This window comes from Ascaphus truei, chromosome 2, assembly GCF_040206685.1.
Source record: "Ascaphus truei isolate aAscTru1 chromosome 2, aAscTru1.hap1, whole genome shotgun sequence".
Taxonomy (NCBI): Eukaryota; Metazoa; Chordata; class Amphibia; order Anura; family Ascaphidae; genus Ascaphus; species Ascaphus truei.
In genome coordinates, this window is record NC_134484.1 from 338,835,181 (window position 1) to 338,857,260 (window position 22,080).

A 22,080-nucleotide genomic window follows, 5' to 3' on the forward strand; every position below is an offset into this window, starting at 1 on the left:
ACACACACACACACACACACACACACACACACACACACACACACACACACACACTAAAACATTACAAAATAATAAAGACATCATCATCAAGTCTGCAGACAAGGGTGGTGGCATAGTCGTAATGGCATACTCATATTACAGGGAAGAAATCCTACACCAACTAAGTGGCACCAGTCACTACAAACGATTACCTGCAGATCCCACGGTCAGCTTTAAAAAAGGAGATTGACTCCATTATACAAATGGGAATAAATAACCACTGGATTACCGAGGAAACTGGCAAATTCCTCACTCAGGCATACCCAATCATGCCAGTGTTATAGGTAAGCAAAGATAAGAAGGAGCACACAAAAGATAAAGTTGAGTCAAAAAACTTCTATTTGAAACACCTGAGGAAGGGGCTTTGAGCCCTGAAACGTTATCTTTTGCACTGGCTCTGATGAATTGAATTTCAAATAGAAGTTTTTTTGACTCAACTTTATCTTTTGTGTGCTCCTTCTTATCCTAGCTTAACATTAATTCCAGGATCCAGCTTTGAGACGCCAGGATCAGCAGGAGGTAAGCACCAAAAGGGAATACTTATTCAATCATTTGTTTCAACAGTGGGTGTGCCACCTATCCCTACCCTTCTATTATGCCAGTGTTATACACACTACCAAAAATACACAAAATCGTTCACGGCGCCACCAGGGAGACCGATCATACCAGCTCCCTGTGCCACCCTCTTTCCCAGTGCGTCGACTTCTTTCTGCAACCGATGGTGGCACGTATGGCGTCATGTGTCAAAGACACTACCAATTTTATCAGCAGGCTGGATGCCAACACAGCAGACGTGATTCTGGTTACAGTGGACGTTGCCAGCCTCTACACCAACATGCCACACGTGGACAGAATAGAGGCAATCCGGCATCAATTCAGCAACTTTACAGGACACGATGGTCCCCCACCTGAGTTCATCCCCTCCTCCTATTTGAGGTGATCCTCCACAAAAATTATTTTTTTACATTTGAGAGTGGATTTTACCTACAAATGATGGGGACAGCTATGGGTTCCAACATGGCGCCCTCATATGCCAACCTCTTCATGGACGCATATGAGCAGACATCTATTGAATGATGCCCCATTTACAGAGTGGATCTTACATTTTATATGTACTATATCGACAATGTGTTCCTCATACCTTAGATCCTAGAACAATTTATGAATGAGTAAATGACATATGGAGATTCGTATATCAACCTCCTATAACCTCAAAACCTCGGTATCCAGTTGATTGAAGATCCGAAGAATATTTATACTATAGTGTGTGCCACATAGACTCCCACCTTATCAAGCAGGTTTTTAGGACGGACTGTACTCCGACCTAGAAATCAGCCCAATGACTCATGCGGTGGGGTTGCTGCGCATTATCTCCCAGTACCACAGCATGCACCTGTGTATGGAACGCCAAGGGAATATATCCGTAAATCTGCGCTATTTTAACCCCCTGCGTGCCAGTATAACAGTAATCTGTCTGATTTAGCAGTCTTGAACTGATGGTCCAGTCCTTTAGTATAATTTATAATGTAGTAAGAAATAAGTAATAGTATCATAGGATCAGTTGGAGGTGCTAGTCTCTATATTATCGAGACTCCGCTCCGCTATTAAAACAATTAGAACGCTGAGGGAATATATCCATAGTCTACGCCATGTTAAATCCCTGCGTGCCGGTATAACAGCGATCAGTGTGATAAAGCTATATTGAACTGATGGTCCAGTCCATAAGTTTAGTATTTTATGTAGCATCAAATGAGTGATCGTATCATGAGATCAGTTGGAGGTGCTGGTCTCTATGTTATCGACACTCCGCTCCGTCATAACAGTAATTGGTATTGAAGTACACTAGCCCATTACCTTATATATCCCAGAGCCCCGCTAAGTAAATATTCTGTTAACCGGTATTTTAACTCTGCACAGAGTGCTTAGACGACTAGTCCCTATCTCAATACAATGGTATCAGCAGGGATGGTATTATGCAACGGTAGGCGTTATTCTCTTGTAATCTGATGATTAAGTACAGTATATTGAGCCCTTCGTCTTAAATACTCCCCCGTAAAACAAGAAGTATAGATTGAAAAAATAGAGTATTAAAAACGCTTGTAAGCGCATCTTTTAAGCTAGGAAGCTGTACGTGTTATTTTCGTCCGTAGGTGCTTCCCTATGTGACGTCATAGGTAATTGCCGGCGCAGAATGCCGATGTATGTTTCGCGAGTGCTTTCTCAAGGCTAAGGTCAGCCCCCCTCAGGTGAGTGCCTTATAAAGGGCTACAAACAGCCCTATTGGTTAATGCCATTCGGTCATTAACCCTTTATTGTACTTGACTTTTTATGTCAAAAGTCCTTATGGAATTGACTCAGTGTGTAACGATATACTCACTGAATAATAAAAACGTTATGCATAACGTGTCATCCTTATTATGTTATGCATATAACCCTCTGTTGCTCTAATCAAATTGATCTTGTCTTGAAAAGTGTGTAGTTTGTTTAATGGTAATAAAAATGGTCAGTGATCCAGAGTTAACTACCAACTCGCTGGGTCATAGGAATTTTTCATCATGGGTGATAATGCTGATTGAAACCAGTTTATATACTTGTACTCATATTGTGAGTTTGCTACATTGAACACAGGGAGGTGCTATGCTTGAAGATCTTGACTGAATTTACTCAAAAGGGGGATTGAAGAGGGGTTAAAGTCATGGCCGTAGCTAATAAGTTGGACCATATTGCCACATCGTGTAATTGCTGATGTCACAGCTGCTATTGACAAAAGCCAACGCACATCCCAGATAGGTAACTGTTCAAATATGCCTGTGACTAGTACAAGTCGTGGTCGCGATTGATAGCGGGTCCCCAATTAGCGCCGTAGATAAAGGGATGGAAGACAAAACCTTTGTCAAGACCGTGTGGTGACAGGGTGTTTAGATTAAGAAAAGAATCAAGATGGATTTATAAAGTTCCTGGTCCCAGTCACCCCTACGGGGTCCCATGGACAGTTGATCAATACCAGTAAATTTTAATACTGTACTGCAGGCCTGCACAACTCGTAAAGCGAGAAGGGCCGAACTGCTCCAAGGAAAAAAAATTTGGGCCGCATAGGTAAAATCATCATCATCATCTCTCCTCCAGCACCTCTCATCATCATCATCCTCATATATCTCCCCGAGCACCAATCATCATCATCCTCATATCTCCCCCAGAACCCCTCACTATCAACCTTTGCGATACTCCCCATCTATCTCTCATACCCCCATCTCTCCCCCTCACATAATACTCCCCCTCCACATCAAACACACAATACTCCCCCTCCACATCAAACACACAATACCCCCCCTGCACACCACACACATCCCACCCCCCCTGCACCTCACATCATCCTCACCCCCTGCACCTCACATCACTCTCCCCCCCTGCACCTCATATCTCTCCCCCCTTGCACCTCCAATGACCCTCACCTGCACCTCCAATCACCCCCCCTGAACCTCCAATCACCCTCCCCTGCACCTCCAATGACCCCCCCCTACACCTCCAATGACCCTCCCCTGCATCTCACATCACCCCCTTGCACCTCACATCACCCCTCCTGCACATCACCTCCCCTGCACCTCACATCACCCCTCCTGCACATCACATCACCCCCCTGCACCTCCTCACCTCACATCAGCCCCTGCACCTCCCCTCCCCTCAGATCATGGCGGCAGAGCAGGCAGGACTGCGCGCGATCGCAGGCAGCGGGCACTGGAAGTGCCGCACTGCAAGAGCGTGCAGTCTTGAAAGCGGGCTAGGGGAGAGCGGGCTCGGCTCGTGGCGGGTGACGGAGAGGGAGAGCGGACTCGGGGGAGGGGAGGAGGAGAGCGGACTCGGGGGAGGGAGGAGGCGAGCCGCCGCCCGCACAGTGAGTGCTGGCGGGCCGCGTGTTGTGCAGGCCTGCTGTACTGTCACCATTGTGAAAGTCGTTCACGTCTTGCAATGGAGGCATCGATTTTATTTCTTATAGTCCCTATGTGTTCTAAGACACGGCGCCTAAATTGACGCCGTGTCTTGCCAACATATTTTTTAACCACAGTTGCAATCTGCCATGTAGATGACTCCCAACGTCTTACAATGAATACATTCTCTGATACTGTAAGTGCGTGTGTTGTTCCAGTTTTGGAATTTTTGTTTTTTGTTTTAATAAGTTTGCACGCGTTACAGCTGTGACGGCTAAATGAGCCCTTTGGCTAATCTGAAAGCCAGGTAGGTACCAGTTGGTTTCTTTTCAAAGTGGCTGCGAACTAGGCTGTCTCGAAGACTTCTTGATCTTCTACTTGTCATCTCGGGGTATAGCTGTAGTACCTCTCAGTGGTCCACGTCTGCCCTCAGGACATGCTAATGTTTCTGGAGTATTGATCTCGCCACTCCCCATTACCCTTTATATCAATATTACTAGTGGGGCAAAGATGGGTAACTATGATATCCCTTCTTAGACACCTAACAACTTCACTTTACAAACGGCAGGCTGCCTTTAATGCAATCCTTTCTCAACCATAGGGGTGTGCAAACTTTTTCCCCTGCCCCCCCCTGCTCTTACCTTGCCTCCAGCGTCAAATGGCGCCGCGGGTCATGCGATGTTATGTGGCCGTGGTAACGTGGGGTCACATGACCCCTTTCACGCCGCGTCACTGGAAGCCAAAGTAAGTGAGTTACATTCATGGAAATGCCTTGGGGAAGACTGCGGGGCCTCTGTAACCCACCCCCCCCCCCCCCCGGGAAATCTCGGGCCCCCCAGTTTGCGCACCCCTACTCTTCCCCACCAAGTGAAGGGTGCGTTGGCTAGAGAAACCTCTCCTTACACACTTGATACTCTCACATTATAGATTACGATCTATCCCCTCCCATCTATAATAACCTAACAGAGAGTGCTGCAGACCTTTTTCCTGTTTATCTACCGTTGTCGCTGGATGGTGATCCCGGCTATACTCCTAGCACCCTGCTCCTAAAAGATGAGCTATTTGTCCTACTCTTGCCCAATTAGAGTGCCCTGAACATCTTTTCGTTTTGTATAATAACCTAACCTTAGAGGTGCTATTATTCACATGCAACACCCACCATGCACAGTGCTGATCAAAGATAGCTGGGGTGGTAGTAAGGGTATCCCCAGCACCCACTCCCACACCTATTTAGAAGGTAGTGTACCTACAGTATTGATGCTCAGGTGTGAAAAGTCAAGAGACATGCCTGTTTCCCATTGGTTGAAGTCAAAGATTATGTTTGGTATATGCCAAATGAAAACAGAGCATCAAAAAGCACATGCAAAGAGATCATATGTAAACGTGTGGCTAGATGTGTGAATAAATAAAGGCAGTTCAATAGCAAACATGTGAAGCATCATACTCGGTGAATATTGAAGTCATTCAAATGTGATAAGTACTTAAACATTTGCTGGTATGCATTGTAACTGCGTGAGCAAACACATGTAGGATCAGAGAATAGACCAGCTGTGTGGTGATAGTCTCCTGTCACAATGGAACTATAAATCAAAGTCTTGATAAGATCATAATGTTCACAAACGGTGTTCCCACAATCAGCAGTTAGCGGGTACTCACTGAGTATTTTTTCTTCTTTGCAGAGTGAACCGCAGCAGGCATGCTCCAATCCGGATCAGGCAGCAGACGAATGAAGTAGGTGGCGGTGCACAACCGGTAAACAAACTCACCAAGGACAGACAAAGAGAACTTGAAAATATTTATTGGCACATAAGTAGGATAAAAACACTAACGCGTTTCGCGCCACATGGCGCTTTGTCAAAGAGATAGAGGACTCTCGTCGTTCATTCCCTGTTATGTAGCAATACCTCGTCCGAATCAGCATCAGATTGAAAACAAGGTAGAATTAGCCTAAATGGCTATATATTACATTAAAAACAGGGAGAGAAGCATGAATGCAGTCTCTCAAGTTAAAAATCCTAATGTACACACATTATTATATATATATATTATTTATAAAGTATACTTCATCATAAATAGTCATGTGCAGTGTTCGACAAACCTATACATTTGCACGCCCCGGACGAGTGGATTTAACATCGTGGCGACCTCCTATTGGCCCAAGCAGCACACATGTGGTACTAGGTGGCGAGTAGATTTTTTTGTTCGGCGAGTAGATTTTTTGGTGATTTGTCGACCACTGGTCATGTGTATACTATTTTAACAAATCTCTCCATTGATTAAATCATTGAGAATATATGTACAGCTCAACCCCCTTAAAACGCTGTGCTTGGGGTCCAAAGAATAACATTGCGCTATAAGCGGATCGCGTTAGAAATAATGTACAATTGTATGCATTGTACAATAATGTATTTGAGAAAACAATAATTGTGTTGTAAAGAATTCCTAAATACAAAAATTGGGAGCCACGCTTGCATCGCGTTATAAGCGGATTCGCGTTGTAACGGATCACGTTATAACGAGGGTTGAGCTGTACTAAGATCTTATTCATAATAATTACTCAAAATGCATGGAGGTTATACAAAAATAATCTTTGGGTTACCCTGAACGTATCGTCATTGTATACAATCATAGATCATGCACATGGGTTTACTGCTGTCAGACATTTTCTACAATATACAGAACTTTCTATGGCACAACGCACTTTTATTTGAGATTCTAATTATTATTTATTTGACACTTTTATTTACAAACACGGGGCACTGCGATGGGTACATCCTTTGCCCCCATCATATGCTAATCTTTTTTATGGGTTATTGGGAACGCACATTTATATTTGGTGACACCAATTTATTTAGGAAAAATATTATTTATTATAAACGTTATATTGATGATTTGTTATTTATTTGGGAAGGTGATGAGAACACTTTGCACCAATTGATAGACACTTAATAATAACACAAATCAATTTAAAATTCACCTTTAATTTTAATCGTACTCACATTCACTATCTCGATCTGTTACTATACATGGTAGTATTCAGACCGACATATACTGTACAGGAAAGAAAACTCAAGAAATACATTTCTGAGAGCATTAGGCGTCTACCCAAAGGACAGTTCCTTCGACAATGAAGACTCTGTCCAGATGAGGAGTCTTTTATTCTACGGTCGAGGGAACTGGCCTTAAGATTTGAAAACAGAGGTTATAGCGAACTTGACATTATAGATGCATTCAATGTAGCTTACTGGACCGACCGGGAGGATCTCCTAATCCCCAAAAAAACAACCAAGAACAAAAAATATATTTCTCATGCTAGCAAAAAACAAAATCATGATGAGGTCCCATTATTCACCACGCAACATAGCAGCCAAGCCCAGCAGATACGATCGATTATAACTAAGCCCTGGGATATATTGAATCTGGATGTAGATTTAAAACCTTTCACAATCAAAGATCCAAGATTTGTATATAAAAAGTCAAATCACTGGTATCTCATATGTCCCCCAGTTACTTTAGATCTCATATGTCCCCCAGTTACTTTAGATCTCAATTTACTAAGGCAAACCGGCTTTGAAACGTAAAAGGTTTCTACAAGTGTGGACATTGTACTGTATGTACATTCGCGAAGCCCAGTAAAATCAGAACTAATTTAAAGGTCCAAACAAGATTACAAAATAACTACATTTATAAACTGTAATACGAACTATACCGTATATTATCTAAGATGTGGCTGCAAAATGGGTTATGTAGGAAGAACTATTAGACCCTTAAAACAGCATATAATGAACATTAAAAAAAGGAGACATAACACACCCAGTGTCCAGACACTTTGCAGAATGTCCCAAAGGTGGAATAAACAACTTTAGTTTCTTTGCTATAGAACATGTTGAAATGGCCATTGCAGGAGGTGATAGATTAAATATCCTAAATAAACGAGAAATGCATTGGACTTTCCAATTAAATTCCCTCTCACCTAATGGCATCAACACAGACTGGGAGTTGTACCATTTCCTTTAATGTGTTCTTTATATTTTTTATGATTATTTTTTACATTTATTATTTCTTTACCTCTTCCCTTTTTTCCATTGTCCTCCCGCCTTCCCTCTTTTGTTCTTCCTCCTCCCCCCTTTTTGGCTCATTCAGTTAATTCTATGAGTAGCTATATAATTATTATTTAAAATGTACATTATTGAAGTTTAATCATCAAACTTTAAATCCTCTCGTGGTAACTTTTGTATCCTTCACTTGCAGTTGCTTCGTTGAGTCGGCAGTAATTTAAGACCCCATACATTTCAACAAGAATCAGCTTTTAGAAGTTTCAAGTTCAACAAAGTATTACATCAGTTGTTTACATTTGTTTAAATTAGTCATTAATTATATATACAAAAAATGTTTTGACTTAAGTATGCAGTGCCTATAATGATGAACTCTTGCATCAATATGACAAACAATGTATGTTGGGGTATATCTTTTGTATACTTTCTTTGTACCACTTACCATTATAGTGTTGACTAGTTCAATACTATAAATCTACATATAGGTTGATGGATAATTATAGGGTCCATTGTTGTTGGAAATATATTGTCCATACTTTTAGAATTTATACATGAATTCACACATTTATGTTCATTTATAATAATAGAATGCAAGTTATCTTATGAACATTAGGATTCGTCTCGCATCTATTCTCTGTATAACCTCCATGAATTTTGAGTAATTATTATGAATAAGATCTTAGTGTATGTATGTATGTATGTATATATGTACGTATGTATGTATGTGTATATATATTCTTAATGATTTAATCAATGGAGAGATTTTTTTAAATAGTATACACGACTATTTATGATGAAGTATACTTTATAAATAATATATGTATAGTAGTGATGAAATGTATCATAATATTAATCATGTGTGTACATTAGGATTTTTAACTTGAGACTGCATTCATGCTTTTCTTTATATGGATTAAGCTTCTCTCCCTGTTTTTAATGTATTATATAGCCATTTTGGCTAATTGTACTTGTTTACAATCTGTATGTTAACATTCTAAATTGCAGCCTCTCTGTGCAGACTCGGCGTCCGCACTCAAGCCCCCGCGATCAGTGATTTTGTATTCATGATTTATCATCACCTGTGCTGCGGCATAGAGATTGGTTTAGGGGATGCTGATTCGGATGCGGAAGTGCTACATAACAGGAAATGGACGACGAGAGTCCTCTATCTCTTTGACAAAGCGCCATGTGGCGCGAAACGCGTTAGTGTTTTTATCCTACTTATGTGCCAATAAATATATATATTTTTTCAAGTTCTCTTTGCCTGTCCTTGGTGAGTTTGTTTACCGGTTGTGCACCGCCACCTACTTCCATACGTCTGCTGCCTGATCCGGATTGAAGCACGCCCGCTGCGGTTCACTCTGCAAAGAAGAAAAAATACTCAGTGAGTACCCACTAACTGCTGATTGTGGGAACACCGTTTGTGAACATTATGATCTTATCAAGACTTTGATTTATAGTTCTATTGTGACAGGAGACTATCACCACACAGCTGGGTCTTGATTCTCTGATCCTACATGTGTTTGCATACGCAGTTACAATGCATACCAGCAAATGTTTAAGTACTTATCACATTTGAATGACTTCAATATTCACCGAGTATGATGCTTCACATGTTTGCTATTGAACTGCCTTTATTTATTCACACATCTAGCCACAAGTTTACATATGATCTTTTTGTATGTGGTTTTTGATGCACTGTTTTCGTTTGGCATATACCACACATAATCTTTGATTTGGACTGAATTTATACAGTTGCGCAACCTAGATTACAAATATTACAAGGTTAAAGTTAATTATAGACTACCTCCTTCATGTGTGGCTATTTTGATGCTAAGAAGAATTATACTTATCTTCACTACATACTCGAAAGGGCAGGCATTTAGTAATACACGTTTATCTCTCTTTGGAGAGGGGCACAGTATATATATATTTTACTATATCTCTCCGCTGTTTTATTTATATATACATAATATGGATGAAATAGAATATATTTGTGAGACTATACCAAAAGATGCTACAACAAGAACATATGCATACAATGCTGATAATTCCAATAGACTCAAAAAGGCTCTGTTTGTCTTTGATGGTGAAATTTGTTGTGAGGAACCCTCTGATCTAGGTTTAAATTTTGCTCAATTGGAAAAACTACTAATTACAGATACTCGTTTATGGTGGGACATTACCACTATTGAAAACTATATTAAGGTGAAAAGAATACCACGTGGATTACGCATAAAAAAATAAATATCACCAACTTTTGGTTTCAAAAATAAAGAATTTTAACAAAATTGGAGAATGATTCTGGGTGTTCTATGAAATTAATGGAACTGACTGTTCAATCAATATTGAAAAAGAAGTAAAATCTTTACAGACCAAGCTTTATCAGTTTGAAGAAATGGAGTCCTTTGTGGTGTTTGATCAAAAACTCTCCAAAAATGTCAACTTGGTAGAGTTGAATGTTCTAAATAAATATGGAGAAACTTCCAGTTGTGATTCTGATCCATTGGACTCTGAAAACCGTTCACTCTCAATATCTTTCAGAAGAGATGCTGAAGGAGCAACAAGTGACTCAGAAAGGTGGAGTGATCATTTTGGAGAAAATTCAAACAATTATCACCATGATCGTCATTCAACAAAATACCAGACCGCCAGAGATACTTTATTTTCCGAACCGTCAAAAAACGTAAGAGGACAAGGAGGTCCAAAGAAAGAGGGAGGACAAAGCAGAGCGTTTTTATCCTACTTATGTGCCAATAAATATATATTTTTTTCAAGTTCTATTTGCCTACTCTTGGTTAGTTTACCGGTTGTGCACCGCCACCTACTTCCATTCGTCCCATTGGTTGAAGCTCGAGACCATCTGCTAATTACACAGATCGACAGCTGCATTTGCTCATGTTCAGTGAGTTACAGAAAATGCATCGCCTCCTCTATCTGTTCATGGTCCCAAGGCTCAACAAAGTATCCGGCCGCTCCTCCTCTTACCGTGCACCCCAAATCTGGAACAACCTACCGGAGACTCTCACATCCACCACCAGTTTAAGTTCTTTCAAATCTAAGGCTGTCTCACATTTTAATGTGGTCTGTAATTGTTTCATACGCCCATAATATATATTATCTTTAACTGTGCATGCAATGTCTTTTATATAATATATACCCAGTTCATTATGTAACTGTATTTGTAAACATGTATTATTTGTCTTAACTCTGTGCCCAGGACATACTTGAAAACGAGAGGTAACTCTCAATGTATTACTTCCTGGTAAAATATTTTATAAATAAATCTCATGTGTATTTTAACCTATACAAAGAAAAGAGCACAAATACAAGTGTTGTACCGGTAACCTGATCTTGGCAGCTAATAAATGGCAGATGTTATGGAAGCCTCTATAGGAGGGGCTCACGTGCTTGCAACCCTTTTGCGTCCCCATCAGGAAAGAGAGTTGGATCTATTTCCGTGTGCTTAGATTGTAAGCTCTTCGGGACAGGGACTCCCTTCCCCTAATATTACTTTTATGTCTCCTGCGCATATTCCCATTATATGATTAGGTCCCGTGTATTACGGCTGCAAAGCGCTATGTACATGGATGGTGCTATATAAAGATACATATACATACATGCATACATGTGTGCCCAGTGTTGGGAGGGTCTGTACACAGCAGCTGCAGGATGCCCAGCCCTGCACTCTGCTGGCAGCCGCACCGACCTGTCACACCCCTTCCCACTTACACGCAATAACTCCTCCACTCCTGCTCAGCAGGCCCTTCAGGCCGGGGTTTCCTACCCCACTCACCGGGGAAGGGCAGAGTCCCGCCGCACCCACCGGGGAAGGGCAGAGGGCAGCGTCCCGCCGTACCCAGCAGCACTGCACACACCAGGGCGAGAGCGAGCCCTGGCAGCGCGTTGATGACGTCGAGGTGCTGGCAAGAAACCGCAGAGGGGCGAGTGACGTATTAACCGAGTGCCGGCGCAGTGTGATCACGTCGGTAGAGCAGAAGCATGGCGTCGGTGCAGCTGAGCGAGGCGGAGAAGGTTTACATCCTGCACGGGATCCAGGTGCTGCCCGGGGAGGGGATGTGTATGAGCGGTCACAGGTGTACTCTATGGGAGGCCTCCTACTTTTATACTTATAGGGATCCTGTCTTGTATATGTATAGGGTCCCAAGACCTGAGTTATGTGGATCACATGCAGTTATTGTATCTGTGTGTCATTGCGTTGTAACACTATATGGGGGCCATTGTGCTGTTATATACGTATATATGGGGGGCATTGCGTTGTTACACACGTCTGTATATATGAGGGCATTGCTTTGTTACACGTGTGTGTGTATATATATATATATATATATATATATATATATATATATATGGGGGGCATTGCGTTGTTACACGTGTGTGTGTGTGTGTATATATGGGGGCATTGTTACACACGTGTGTGTGTGTGTGTGTGTATATGGGGGCATTGCGTTGCATTCATGTGTGTATATGGGGGCAATGCGTTGTTACACACACGTGTGTGTGTATATGGGGGGCAATGCCCTGTTACACACACACGTGTGTGTGTGTGTGTATATGGGGGGCAATGCGTTGTTACACACACGTGTGTGTGTGTGTGTTTATGGGGGGGCAATGCGTTACGTGTGTGTGTGTATATGGGAGGGAAAATGCGTTGTTACACACGTATATATGAGGGGGAACATTGTGTTACACACAAATATGGGGGATCTTTATCGGGAATATTTTTTGGTGGAGTTTGAAGGTTTGGGGGCAAAAAATCAGATTACCTTTTTATAGAAATAATTCAGAGCTTCTTGGGTCCATAAAACTTTTTTCTACATTGCTACTCTCCTGGCAACTCCTCTGCTGGCAGCTATATAGTGTGTGTGCGTGTGCGCGCGTGTGCGTCATATGTTAACACCTTTTTGGGAGACAATGATTGCCAGCAGAGGAAAAAGGATTTCAAATATGCACGGCTTCACTTGGAAAAATACAACCTTTTTCGCCCTTTTGTCTTTTGACAGGAGCCCGTCATCAACATCTTTGTATATTCCCGAAATGTTGACTACAGGCAGCATAGAGCTACATGTAAATGCCTATCTTCTCCTGTGTTTCTCGGGTGCAGGATGACCTGCGTACAGACGGCCGAGGATGTGAGGACTACCGCTGCATTGAAGTGGAGACAGATGTGGTGTCAAACACCACTGGCTCTGCACGGGTGAAAATTGTAAGTGACCGGGAACAGCACTATTACCCACATTGCATGTATCGGGATGAACAATACGTATTCACACCATATCACCGTTTGGAGGGGTGGGGGGGGGAGGTGGGCTGTTGTGGTATGTTATGCGGTTGTGATGGCAAAGTTTCTCTTGTAGGGACATTACTGTTTTTTATTAAAACAAAAATAGGAAATTTCAAATGTGTTTGCGTTCAAGTACAAAACATGGAGCAATGTTAACATCTCTACCGATGGATCTTACAGTTCATTGAAAGACTTAGCAGCATCATATACACAGTATCCATTATACTGGATCATCTTTAAATGATGTACTCCGTCATCTTTAAATTTATTTATTTTATTTATAAAATATTTTACCAGGAAGTAATACATTGAGAGTTACCTCTCGTTTTCAAGTATGTCCTGGGCACAGAGTAAAACAAATAATACATGGTTACAAATACAGTTACATAAATGAACAGGGTATACATTATATACAAGACATTGCGTGCACAGTTAAAGAAAATATATGTTATGGGCGAATGAAACAGTTACAGACCAGATTAAAGTGTGAGGCAGCCTTAGATTTGAAAGAACTTAAACTGGTGGTGGATGTGAGAGTCTCTGGTAGGTTGTTCCACTTTTGGGGTGCACGGTAAGAGAAGGAGGAACGTCCGGATACTTTGTTGAGCCTTGGGACCATGAACAGTCTTTTGGAGTCTGATCTCAGATGATAAGTGCTGCATGTGGTAGGGGTGAGAAGCTTGTTCAGGTAGCTGGGTAGCTTGCCCATAAAGAATTTAAAGGCAAGACAGGAAAGGTGAACTTTGCGCCTAGACTCGAGTGATGACCAATCTAGTTCTTTGAGCATTTCGCAGTGATGTGTGTTGTAGTTGCATTGGAGACCAAAACGACAAATTGAATTGTAGAGGGTGTAAAGTTTGCTAAGGTGGGTTTGAGGTGCCGAGCCATATACTATGTCTCCATAGTCAATAATTGGCATTAGCATCTGCTGTGCGATATGCTTTCTGACCAGGAGACTTAGGGAGGATTTGTTCCTGTAAAGTACCCCTAGTTTGGCATAGGTCTTGGTTGTCAGGGTATCAATGTGCATCCCGAATATTAAGTGGGAGTCAAACCATATGCCCAGGTACTTAAAAATAGTGACAGGGGTTAGGGTGGTGTTAGCGTTGGTTCTAATCAGGAGCTCAGTCACTGGAAGCTTTAAAATTTAGTCTTGGTCCCAAATACCATTGTTACAGTCTTGTCAGTGTTTAAAAACAGTTTGTTTTGGGAAATCCAGTTTTCGAGTCTGACAAAGTCAGACTGAAGTATGTGTTGAAGGTCAGAGAGGCTATGGCTGTGTGCATATAGGATTGTGTCATCTGCATACATGTGTATTGAGGCTTCCTTACAAGCTGTGGGAAGATCATTAATGAACACTGAGAAGAGTAGGTTCCCCAGAACAGAGCCTTGCGGGGCGCCACAGTTGATATCCAGGGGGTTGGAGTTAGAGCCTGAGATAGACACATGTTGGGATCTTCCTGATAGGTAGGACTGAAACCAGTTTAAAGCATGTTTCCCTATTCCAGAGCTCTGGAGTTTGTTAAGCCCACTAATTGTAAATGACCCACTAGCATGAATATATCGCCAGAAAACTGGAACTTTAGGTTTGGCATGTCTTCATATCTTTTCTTTTTTCTGCGCCAGGGTTTGAGGATCCTGTATCAGTTTTTATTTGAATTGTAGGCGCCAAAGATTTTGTCATGGTAATATTTTTGAATTGCGACCACAATTTCAATTTCACGCAGCTTGTGATAAGTCCTCCATATTACATAAGAGTCAGTATGAAGAAGACACTTGATAGATCTAGTTAGAAATGAGACCTGCCAAGAGCCCTTGTTGCTCAATAGAAAGGTATCGCAGCCTGCAACAAACGTATATTTCTCCAGGACCAATCCCGCCACTAGAATTCTGGCCGGCACCCACACACACCACAAAGCAAAGCAAATTGATGGGCGGAAACCTTTACACCACCTCAGGCCTGGTGGAGTTCTTTAACGTAAATCTAAGTGACGCACGGAGACGCAGCGTTTGATCTCCTAGTCTGTGCATCGTGCGACTCCTCCCTGACTTCTATTGCCACTCCCCAAATCGCAAGCGGACACACAGGGTGCATATCGTGTCAATTGTTATCTATATATCTATCTGTTCGAGACAGCACATGTATTTCCTTCCTGCAAATGTTGGCTTTATATCTTCTTTTTTTTTTAAATTTTCTATCTGTATTTTTCTTTTCTTGCAATGCCGCAGGGTCACACGGATGTTCTAGTGGGAGTCAAAGCTGAAATGGGGGTGCCAAGGCTGGAGAGGCCAGAGGAAGGCTACCTGGAGTTCTTTGTCGACTGGTTAGTGGAAGTGGTGTCATCTGTGCAGGCTGTACCGCAAAACAACTAATCCTAGCACGCTTGCAAATATACACAATAGTTTCTTTTTCTTCCATTGTTAATGAGGAATTGTAAAATAAACCCTGAATCACAGACATTATTCCTCTTACTTCTCGGAAATGTCAGCTCTAATTACACTAAGGGTGTCTTTGCCTTGCCCTCTTGTGCTGGAGGGATACTCTTATGACACCAAGCGGGTGTTTTTTGAATAGAGTTCCAGCAATAATGGGAAATGCTATTCTTTGCATAATACATTTTTTCACACTGGGTTTTTGCTACTAGCAATATATTGTGCCATAGATCCTTATTCCTATAAAGTGGGATAGTACCAAACCTGGTGCTACCGCATAGAAATCCCCAATTGAAGTCCTTGGGACTTTCCATTCGCTATTATTATTTATAGAATAAGGCCCATAGTAACATAGTAGATTAGGTATAAAGAAGACATATGTCCATCAAGTTAAACCTTTAATTATAATTAGATAAGATACTCATCCTATATTTATAATTCAATTGTTTCTTTTTAATCCTGAAGAAGACACAGAAAATCAACATTTGCCATTTATTTTGTGCGGGGGGATTATTCCTGGCTCCAATTGAACAGCTCCCTGGATCAACATCACACTTGCTATGTTTAACTTACTCAGTATATCTCTGTATACAATACTTTTCCATTCTAAAAAGTTGCCTAAGCTTTTGTAAAATATATCTGTGGCATCCATCATCTTTTTTCCATCAGTAGTTCTTGGCTGTCGTTAGTTTAAAGACCCCACTTCTTTGCTGCTGGGGAGATACCTTTTTCTCTATAATCGTAAGGGATGGCCGGTGTCATTTGTACTGTACTTGGGAACTCGAGTCTCTCTAAAACAGGACTCATCAGCTGCTGGATTGCCGGCCAAAAGCAGCATTATGAGGGGCCTTAGAGTGGTTCCTATACTGTCTTTTTACGCAGAGTTAATTATTTTTTGCTCGGTCAGCTAAGTAGAATTTTGTTCACGTGAAACTTCCTTGTATGGTAGTGTTGTACCGAGTTCTTTTTTTTCTTTTTCTTCTTCTTCTTTTTCTTCTTCTTCTTCTGTTTTTTTTTTTTAAATAATAAAAACCAGGTACCCATGGAAAATTCGAAATGTTGCCGTACCCGGCTGGGTAGCATAAACTTGCTGGCGGCGGAGGGTGAGGAGTACCGCTGCGACATCATGGGAGCAGTGGCAGACAGTCCTGGTGGCGGTGGCAGCAGGAGACGTCCTTGTTGAGCCGGTGGGAGCAGCAGAACACATCACAGCTGATGCCGGTGGGAGCTGGGGAACCATGTGACTGGACCAGGAGCTGGTTGTCCAATAGTACCGCTCCTGCTCCGGTCACATGGTTCCCCGGCATCAGCTGTGATGCGTTCTGCTGCTTCAACCGGCTCAACAAGGACGTCTTCTGCTTGCCACCGCCTCCAGGATGTCTGCCGCCGCTCCCACGATGTCGCCGCGGTCCTCCGCAGTGGTCTTCCTCAGCCGCCGCCGCTGCAGGTAAGTCTTCTAGTCTTCAGCTGCTCTGCTCCAGCCATTCTCCAAGAGGAGGACCGAGGGAGAAGGACGCGGAAATTACCCGGTGCCGGTTCCAGCCCCCTGCTGCCGGGTCTGGGTAATTTCCGGGTAGCTGAGAAAGCACCGGGTAATTACCCGGTTCATCACTATTGTATGGTAATGTTCATATGCATGGTACAGAAGTTAAGAATATTGTATTTCAACATTGTTTGTGTGTGTCTTTCAATGTTTCCTAAATTACACCACGATATCCTTGGGGCCTGTCTTTTCCTAATGGGGCCTGTCTTTTCCTAATGGGGCCTGTCTTTTCCTAATGGGGCCTGTCTTTTCCTAATTTTCTCTTCTGATCTGGACCACGGGGGAAACGGATTCAAGAGCTCTGTGCTAGAATATGTATAAAAAAAAAAAAAAAAGTGGGATTGAGCTGCATAGTTGACTTCCCTATATATTGTGTATGAACGCGTCATTGTAATCAGACCTGCATTGTGGGGCGAGTGGGAGGATTAGTTGAGTGCATCCACTACATCTGTTTCGAGGTTGTACAGTGTGTTCTAGCAACGCATGGGGTCCCTGTTGAGGTGAAACCAGCTGGGTGTGTGAGCATAATGTGCCATTCTGATTGGATAAAGCCATGGCCCTGAGTTGTAATGGCGTATAACCTACATTGCCTGCAGTCTTCGTGCTGGCTTAACATTGAAGTGACCTCTGGGGCAGGGGGATGTCCAACTCTATAGCCCTCAAGCATCCCCTCCCCCCCCCCGCCCCCCCAACAGGTCAGGTTTTCAGGATATCTCTGCTTCAGCACAGGTGGCTCAAAAACCTGTGCTGAAGCTAGGATATCCTGAAAACCTGACCTGTTGGGGGGGCTTGAGGACTGGGGTTGAGCACCCCTGCTCTGGGGGTTACTGTATCGCTGGCTGTGCCTTAACCCCCCTCCTGTAGGTGCTGCCGGTATCTCTGCGGAGTTTAAGTGCTCCGGTTAAGCGGGCCAATAGGAAGCCGCATTGGATGACATCGCTGCGTCTTATTGGCCCACGTGACACAGGACATTTAAGCGCTGCACAGCTACAGAGGTAAGTATCTCTGGAAGCAGGGGGTCCCCAGTGCTGCAATTAACACCATTCAGCTCCGGAGACCCCCTACTTTAATACTGTAATAAAACAATAAATGAAACCTGTATTGCTCCTTTGAAATGTGGATAAAATGAAGTTTCCCCCCAGAGCTCATTACAATCTGAGGGTTACCTTTGTAGCTTTAGATGCTAGACATGAAGAAAATCATGATTTGTTACACTAAAACATACTGAGCAGGCAAGATGCTAACATTGTAGAAGTTAAGCGTGTAGGCTTCTGGTGTTGGGGTAGGGGAGATTGCTGCGTTTAATAGCCGCACTCGCCGCATGTACCTTCTATCAGTGCTGTTATGGAAAAAGTGTATGCAAAGCTTGTTACACACCAGGTTTCACTGAATGAAGGGACACTTCCCTTCAGCCCATCTCCTAACACTCTTTGCCTCATTAACCGCAGGGTCCTCTCGGAGAGGGTAAAATCATTTTTTCCTTCTCAGCAGAACAGGACAAATAGAAATTCGTATTGATAAGTAACGGATGCAAGTGGGGTTGCAGGATGAACTAATTACGTGTTCATGTTACAGATACAGCACTTTCCTTAACTCCTATGCCTTTTATTATTAAAGCTGCAGACCAAGCAATATCCTACATGTGTTTTTTAAATAAATCTGTTCTGTACTATGAGGGGGAAAAAAAGTATTTTAACAACTCAATAGGACTTTTTATGTATTATAATATAACAATCATTTTTTGTTAGCAACCATTCACAAAGTCACATCCCCTTCCTCTTCTGAAACCGTCTGTGGCACACCCCTTTTTGAGCCCTGCCCTCTCTCTAGCAGTGCACCAATTGTATCCAGTGACTGCCTGGTCACATGATCTTCCCCACAGAACTTTGCATCTTTGGTCCTCTTCGGCCGTCATGACACCAAAAAACGTACGCGGCATCGCCCGGAGTGACACCGCGCAGCGCCAAAACAAATAGAATGCATCCCCGCAAAGTGCTTATAGCTACCGCGACTGTGGCGCCGCTTGCTACTGCAATGGGGGTGACAGTTGGAGCGTTTACCACATTTCCGCCTTGTCTCCCCTACATTCGCACGCGCATAAGAATGTGTTTGTGCAAGTGTTGCTCTGCGACGTTGCAAATGTGATGTCACAGATGCTCGCGCCCACGCACTGCTGTGCATCTGTATAATCAGAACCTATTGCTGCTCTGAAAGCCATTTAATGAACCCCCTAGTCGAATCTTTGCCGATCGATCGGCAACTTCACTAATTATTATTGTGTGGATTGTATTGATGCACATATTAAAGGGGGGGGGGAAGGGCATCTTGGACTGCTGCTTTAAGTGGTTCTTTGAGTTCAGTGCAATTCCATAGAGGGGAAGCTGCTAATTATCTATCAGTTTTTTAGGGAGAAATCCACCCATATAAACCCATTTATCTTTTTACAGGTGTGTAACTGGGGGCGGGGGGGCCTGCGCTATTTTCAGCTCTGGGGACTCCCCGGTTTCCGTGATACTGGTGTAGTTGCTGGTATTACTTCCTGGGGGTTTAGATGACTGTCCAATAGGAAGTTGCAACTGATACGAAGTCCCTGGGCTTAGTGGTAAAATCATGCTATTTTGAAAAGGTGAGGCTGGTTCATATCCCAGGGTCAGCCCCTCTTGTGATCTCGGGCACGTGATGTTCTCTCGCTGTGCCTCAGGCACCAAAATGAGATTGTAAGCTCTTTGGGGCAGGGGATCCTTCTGCCTGCAAATTATGCGTGAAGTGCTGCGTACATTGGCAGCGCCGTGTAAGTACAAATAGTATTATTGTGTAAAGTGCGCGATGCAATGTCTCATGCTGACATTTTGAACCTGTGTGGGAACCTCATCAGTGTTTACCATGAGATGAGCACCCTTGACCATTTTAATGACTCGCGTTCCAGCCTCGTGTGTGCAACCGTTCAATGTCAAAGCTGCTTTAACATAACCGAAGGTTGCTCTTCTGCTCCCTAATAATTTAAAGTAGTAATCTGATAAATCCTTCATGTGGTCCATACCATCAAAAGGGAAGTAAGCCATGTTTTATAATCATGGTGAAAAGGTTAGTCATACATGCCAGTGCGACTGTCGTTTTCAACCATGTTGTGTTTTTAGCGCAATTGAAAACTCAACTTTTTGGGTGCGGATATTGTAACCAGCTCAAATACTGCATTTGAGTTATTAAAGTGACATTAACATGAGTCAGTGTATAAAATTACATAGATTTCTCCTGCTTTACTACCTTGTGTGACTAAGGTCGCGCTTATAGTGCGACGTCGCCCGAAAACAAAATCATTGCCGCAGCCGCTTGCGCTTATAGTTCATGCGACGGAGCGACGTCGCTGTCGCGAAAACCTGAAGCCAACAACATTTGATTTTTCAAGGGGCGTCACGTGACGGCCCTTGAACAAATCAAATTGCCGGAATCCCGCAACCCGGCCGCCCGGCGAAACATAACTTTCGCCGGTGGCGACGGGTGACGTCACCCGCCGTGTCGCCAACGACGGCTATATATGCACGGCCTAAGGAAGCCTCGGGCAGGAGTTGTTGACACTATATATTCTAATGGGAAATGGCATAAAAGGAACCCCTGTCTACTCTCTGGTAATTGTGTGATCCGTTTTTCTATTTGGTTTGTTTCAGTTCGGCTAATGCAACTCCTGAGTTTGAGGGCCGTGGGGGAGAAGAGCTCGGTACAGAGATCGCAAACACACTGTACAAAATATTCGATAACAAGAGCAGCATTGACCTTGAGTCCCTATGCATTGAGGCTGGTGAACATTGCTGGGTGCTCTATGTTGATGTTTTGGTGAGTAAAGCACAACATTTGTGTAATCTTTGGAGGGTCACTATTAAGCTTCTCATCCATTTTATATATGGTTGAGTCGCTAAAACCTTTCCACATATAAAAAGCGACACTGAGCACAAAATGCGTTGGAGGAATTTTCTTACCTCCCATTTTATGAACAACACTCATGAGCAAGCTCATTTTGGGAACCCTGAGCCCCCACAAAATATATATGTATATGTGTCAAAAATCCTAATAGAGGTATATTAGTATTTTATCTGGTAGTGTTAGGACCTGTGAACTGGTCATGCCTTGTCGTGGCTCACAGGCTTACAATGCTTTGGCCAAAGGGTTAAACTAAATGACCCTTTTTCAAGAGAATATATAAGTATGTTACTGTGTATTTTTGTCATATTGGGTGTAACATTGGGCTTCTCTGTTGCTTGTTGCTCCCATTTTATGACATGGCTTTTGCTTAAATATATATATTTTTTTAATACCTCATCTCGCAGTCTAGCCCTGACGTTCTTTTGCTGTGCACCGCCATTTCTCTTTCCATTTCCTGCACACCTTGTGCAGAAAAAGCCTGGGTTACAGGACTTCAGAATCCGAAAACCCATTGAAAGATCGATGTTTCCTCTTTGTGGGAGGTTGAACTTGCTGATTTTAGCATTGTGATGCTAGTGGTGTATGCAAGCCTGACACGATTGGGTTATGATGGATAAAAAAAAAATAACAACTCTCCACCATACAAAAGATAGTGTGGAAATGCACTTCTGAGTCTATCACAGATGGACCAAAATTGCTTCACCCTTTTTGTCCTACGGTGGTTAAACTGCAGCCAAGGATTCTGGGTAATAACCGAATTAAGCGATTACAAGCATGTTATTTTATGTAAACACAGGGAAAGACAATAATGAAAGAATTATAGGGTAGGTAGTGTAACTGTTAAAGAGCATATCATTTGCA

General features: G+C 42.7%; 2 protein-coding genes across 15 annotated transcripts in view; one reads left to right on the forward strand and one right to left on the reverse strand.

Annotated features, from left to right (window-relative positions):
* ZDHHC3 (zDHHC palmitoyltransferase 3) overlaps nt 1-12,012 on the reverse strand; it is a 63,832-nt gene extending 51,820 nt beyond the window's left edge. For 6 of the 14 annotated variants that reach the window (XR_012799223.1, XM_075586725.1, XM_075586723.1 and 3 more), the window contains exon 1: nt 5,622-5,698. Coding sequence is in view for 5 of the 14 variants with exons in the window: in XM_075586725.1 (XP_075442840.1) it covers nt 5,622-5,663 (42 nt within the window). In the remaining 9 variants the exon portion in view is untranslated. Of the gene's footprint in view, nt 1-4,606; nt 4,698-5,621; nt 5,699-11,648 lie in introns of those variants that run through there. The other 8 variants (XM_075586714.1, XM_075586715.1, XM_075586719.1 and 5 more) reach the window with 8 other exon arrangements.
* Nucleotides 11,816-22,080, forward strand: part of EXOSC7 (exosome component 7) — an 18,488-nt gene continuing 8,223 nt past the window's right edge. Inside the window, exons 1-4 of the mRNA XM_075588617.1 lie at nt 11,816-12,079; nt 13,146-13,247; nt 15,555-15,649; nt 20,967-21,202. Of these exons, the coding sequence (XP_075444732.1) occupies nt 12,023-12,079; nt 13,146-13,247; nt 15,555-15,649; nt 20,967-21,202 (490 nt within the window). The 5' untranslated portion in view covers nt 11,816-12,022. The remainder of the gene's footprint in view (nt 12,080-13,145; nt 13,248-15,554; nt 15,650-20,966; nt 21,203-22,080) is intronic.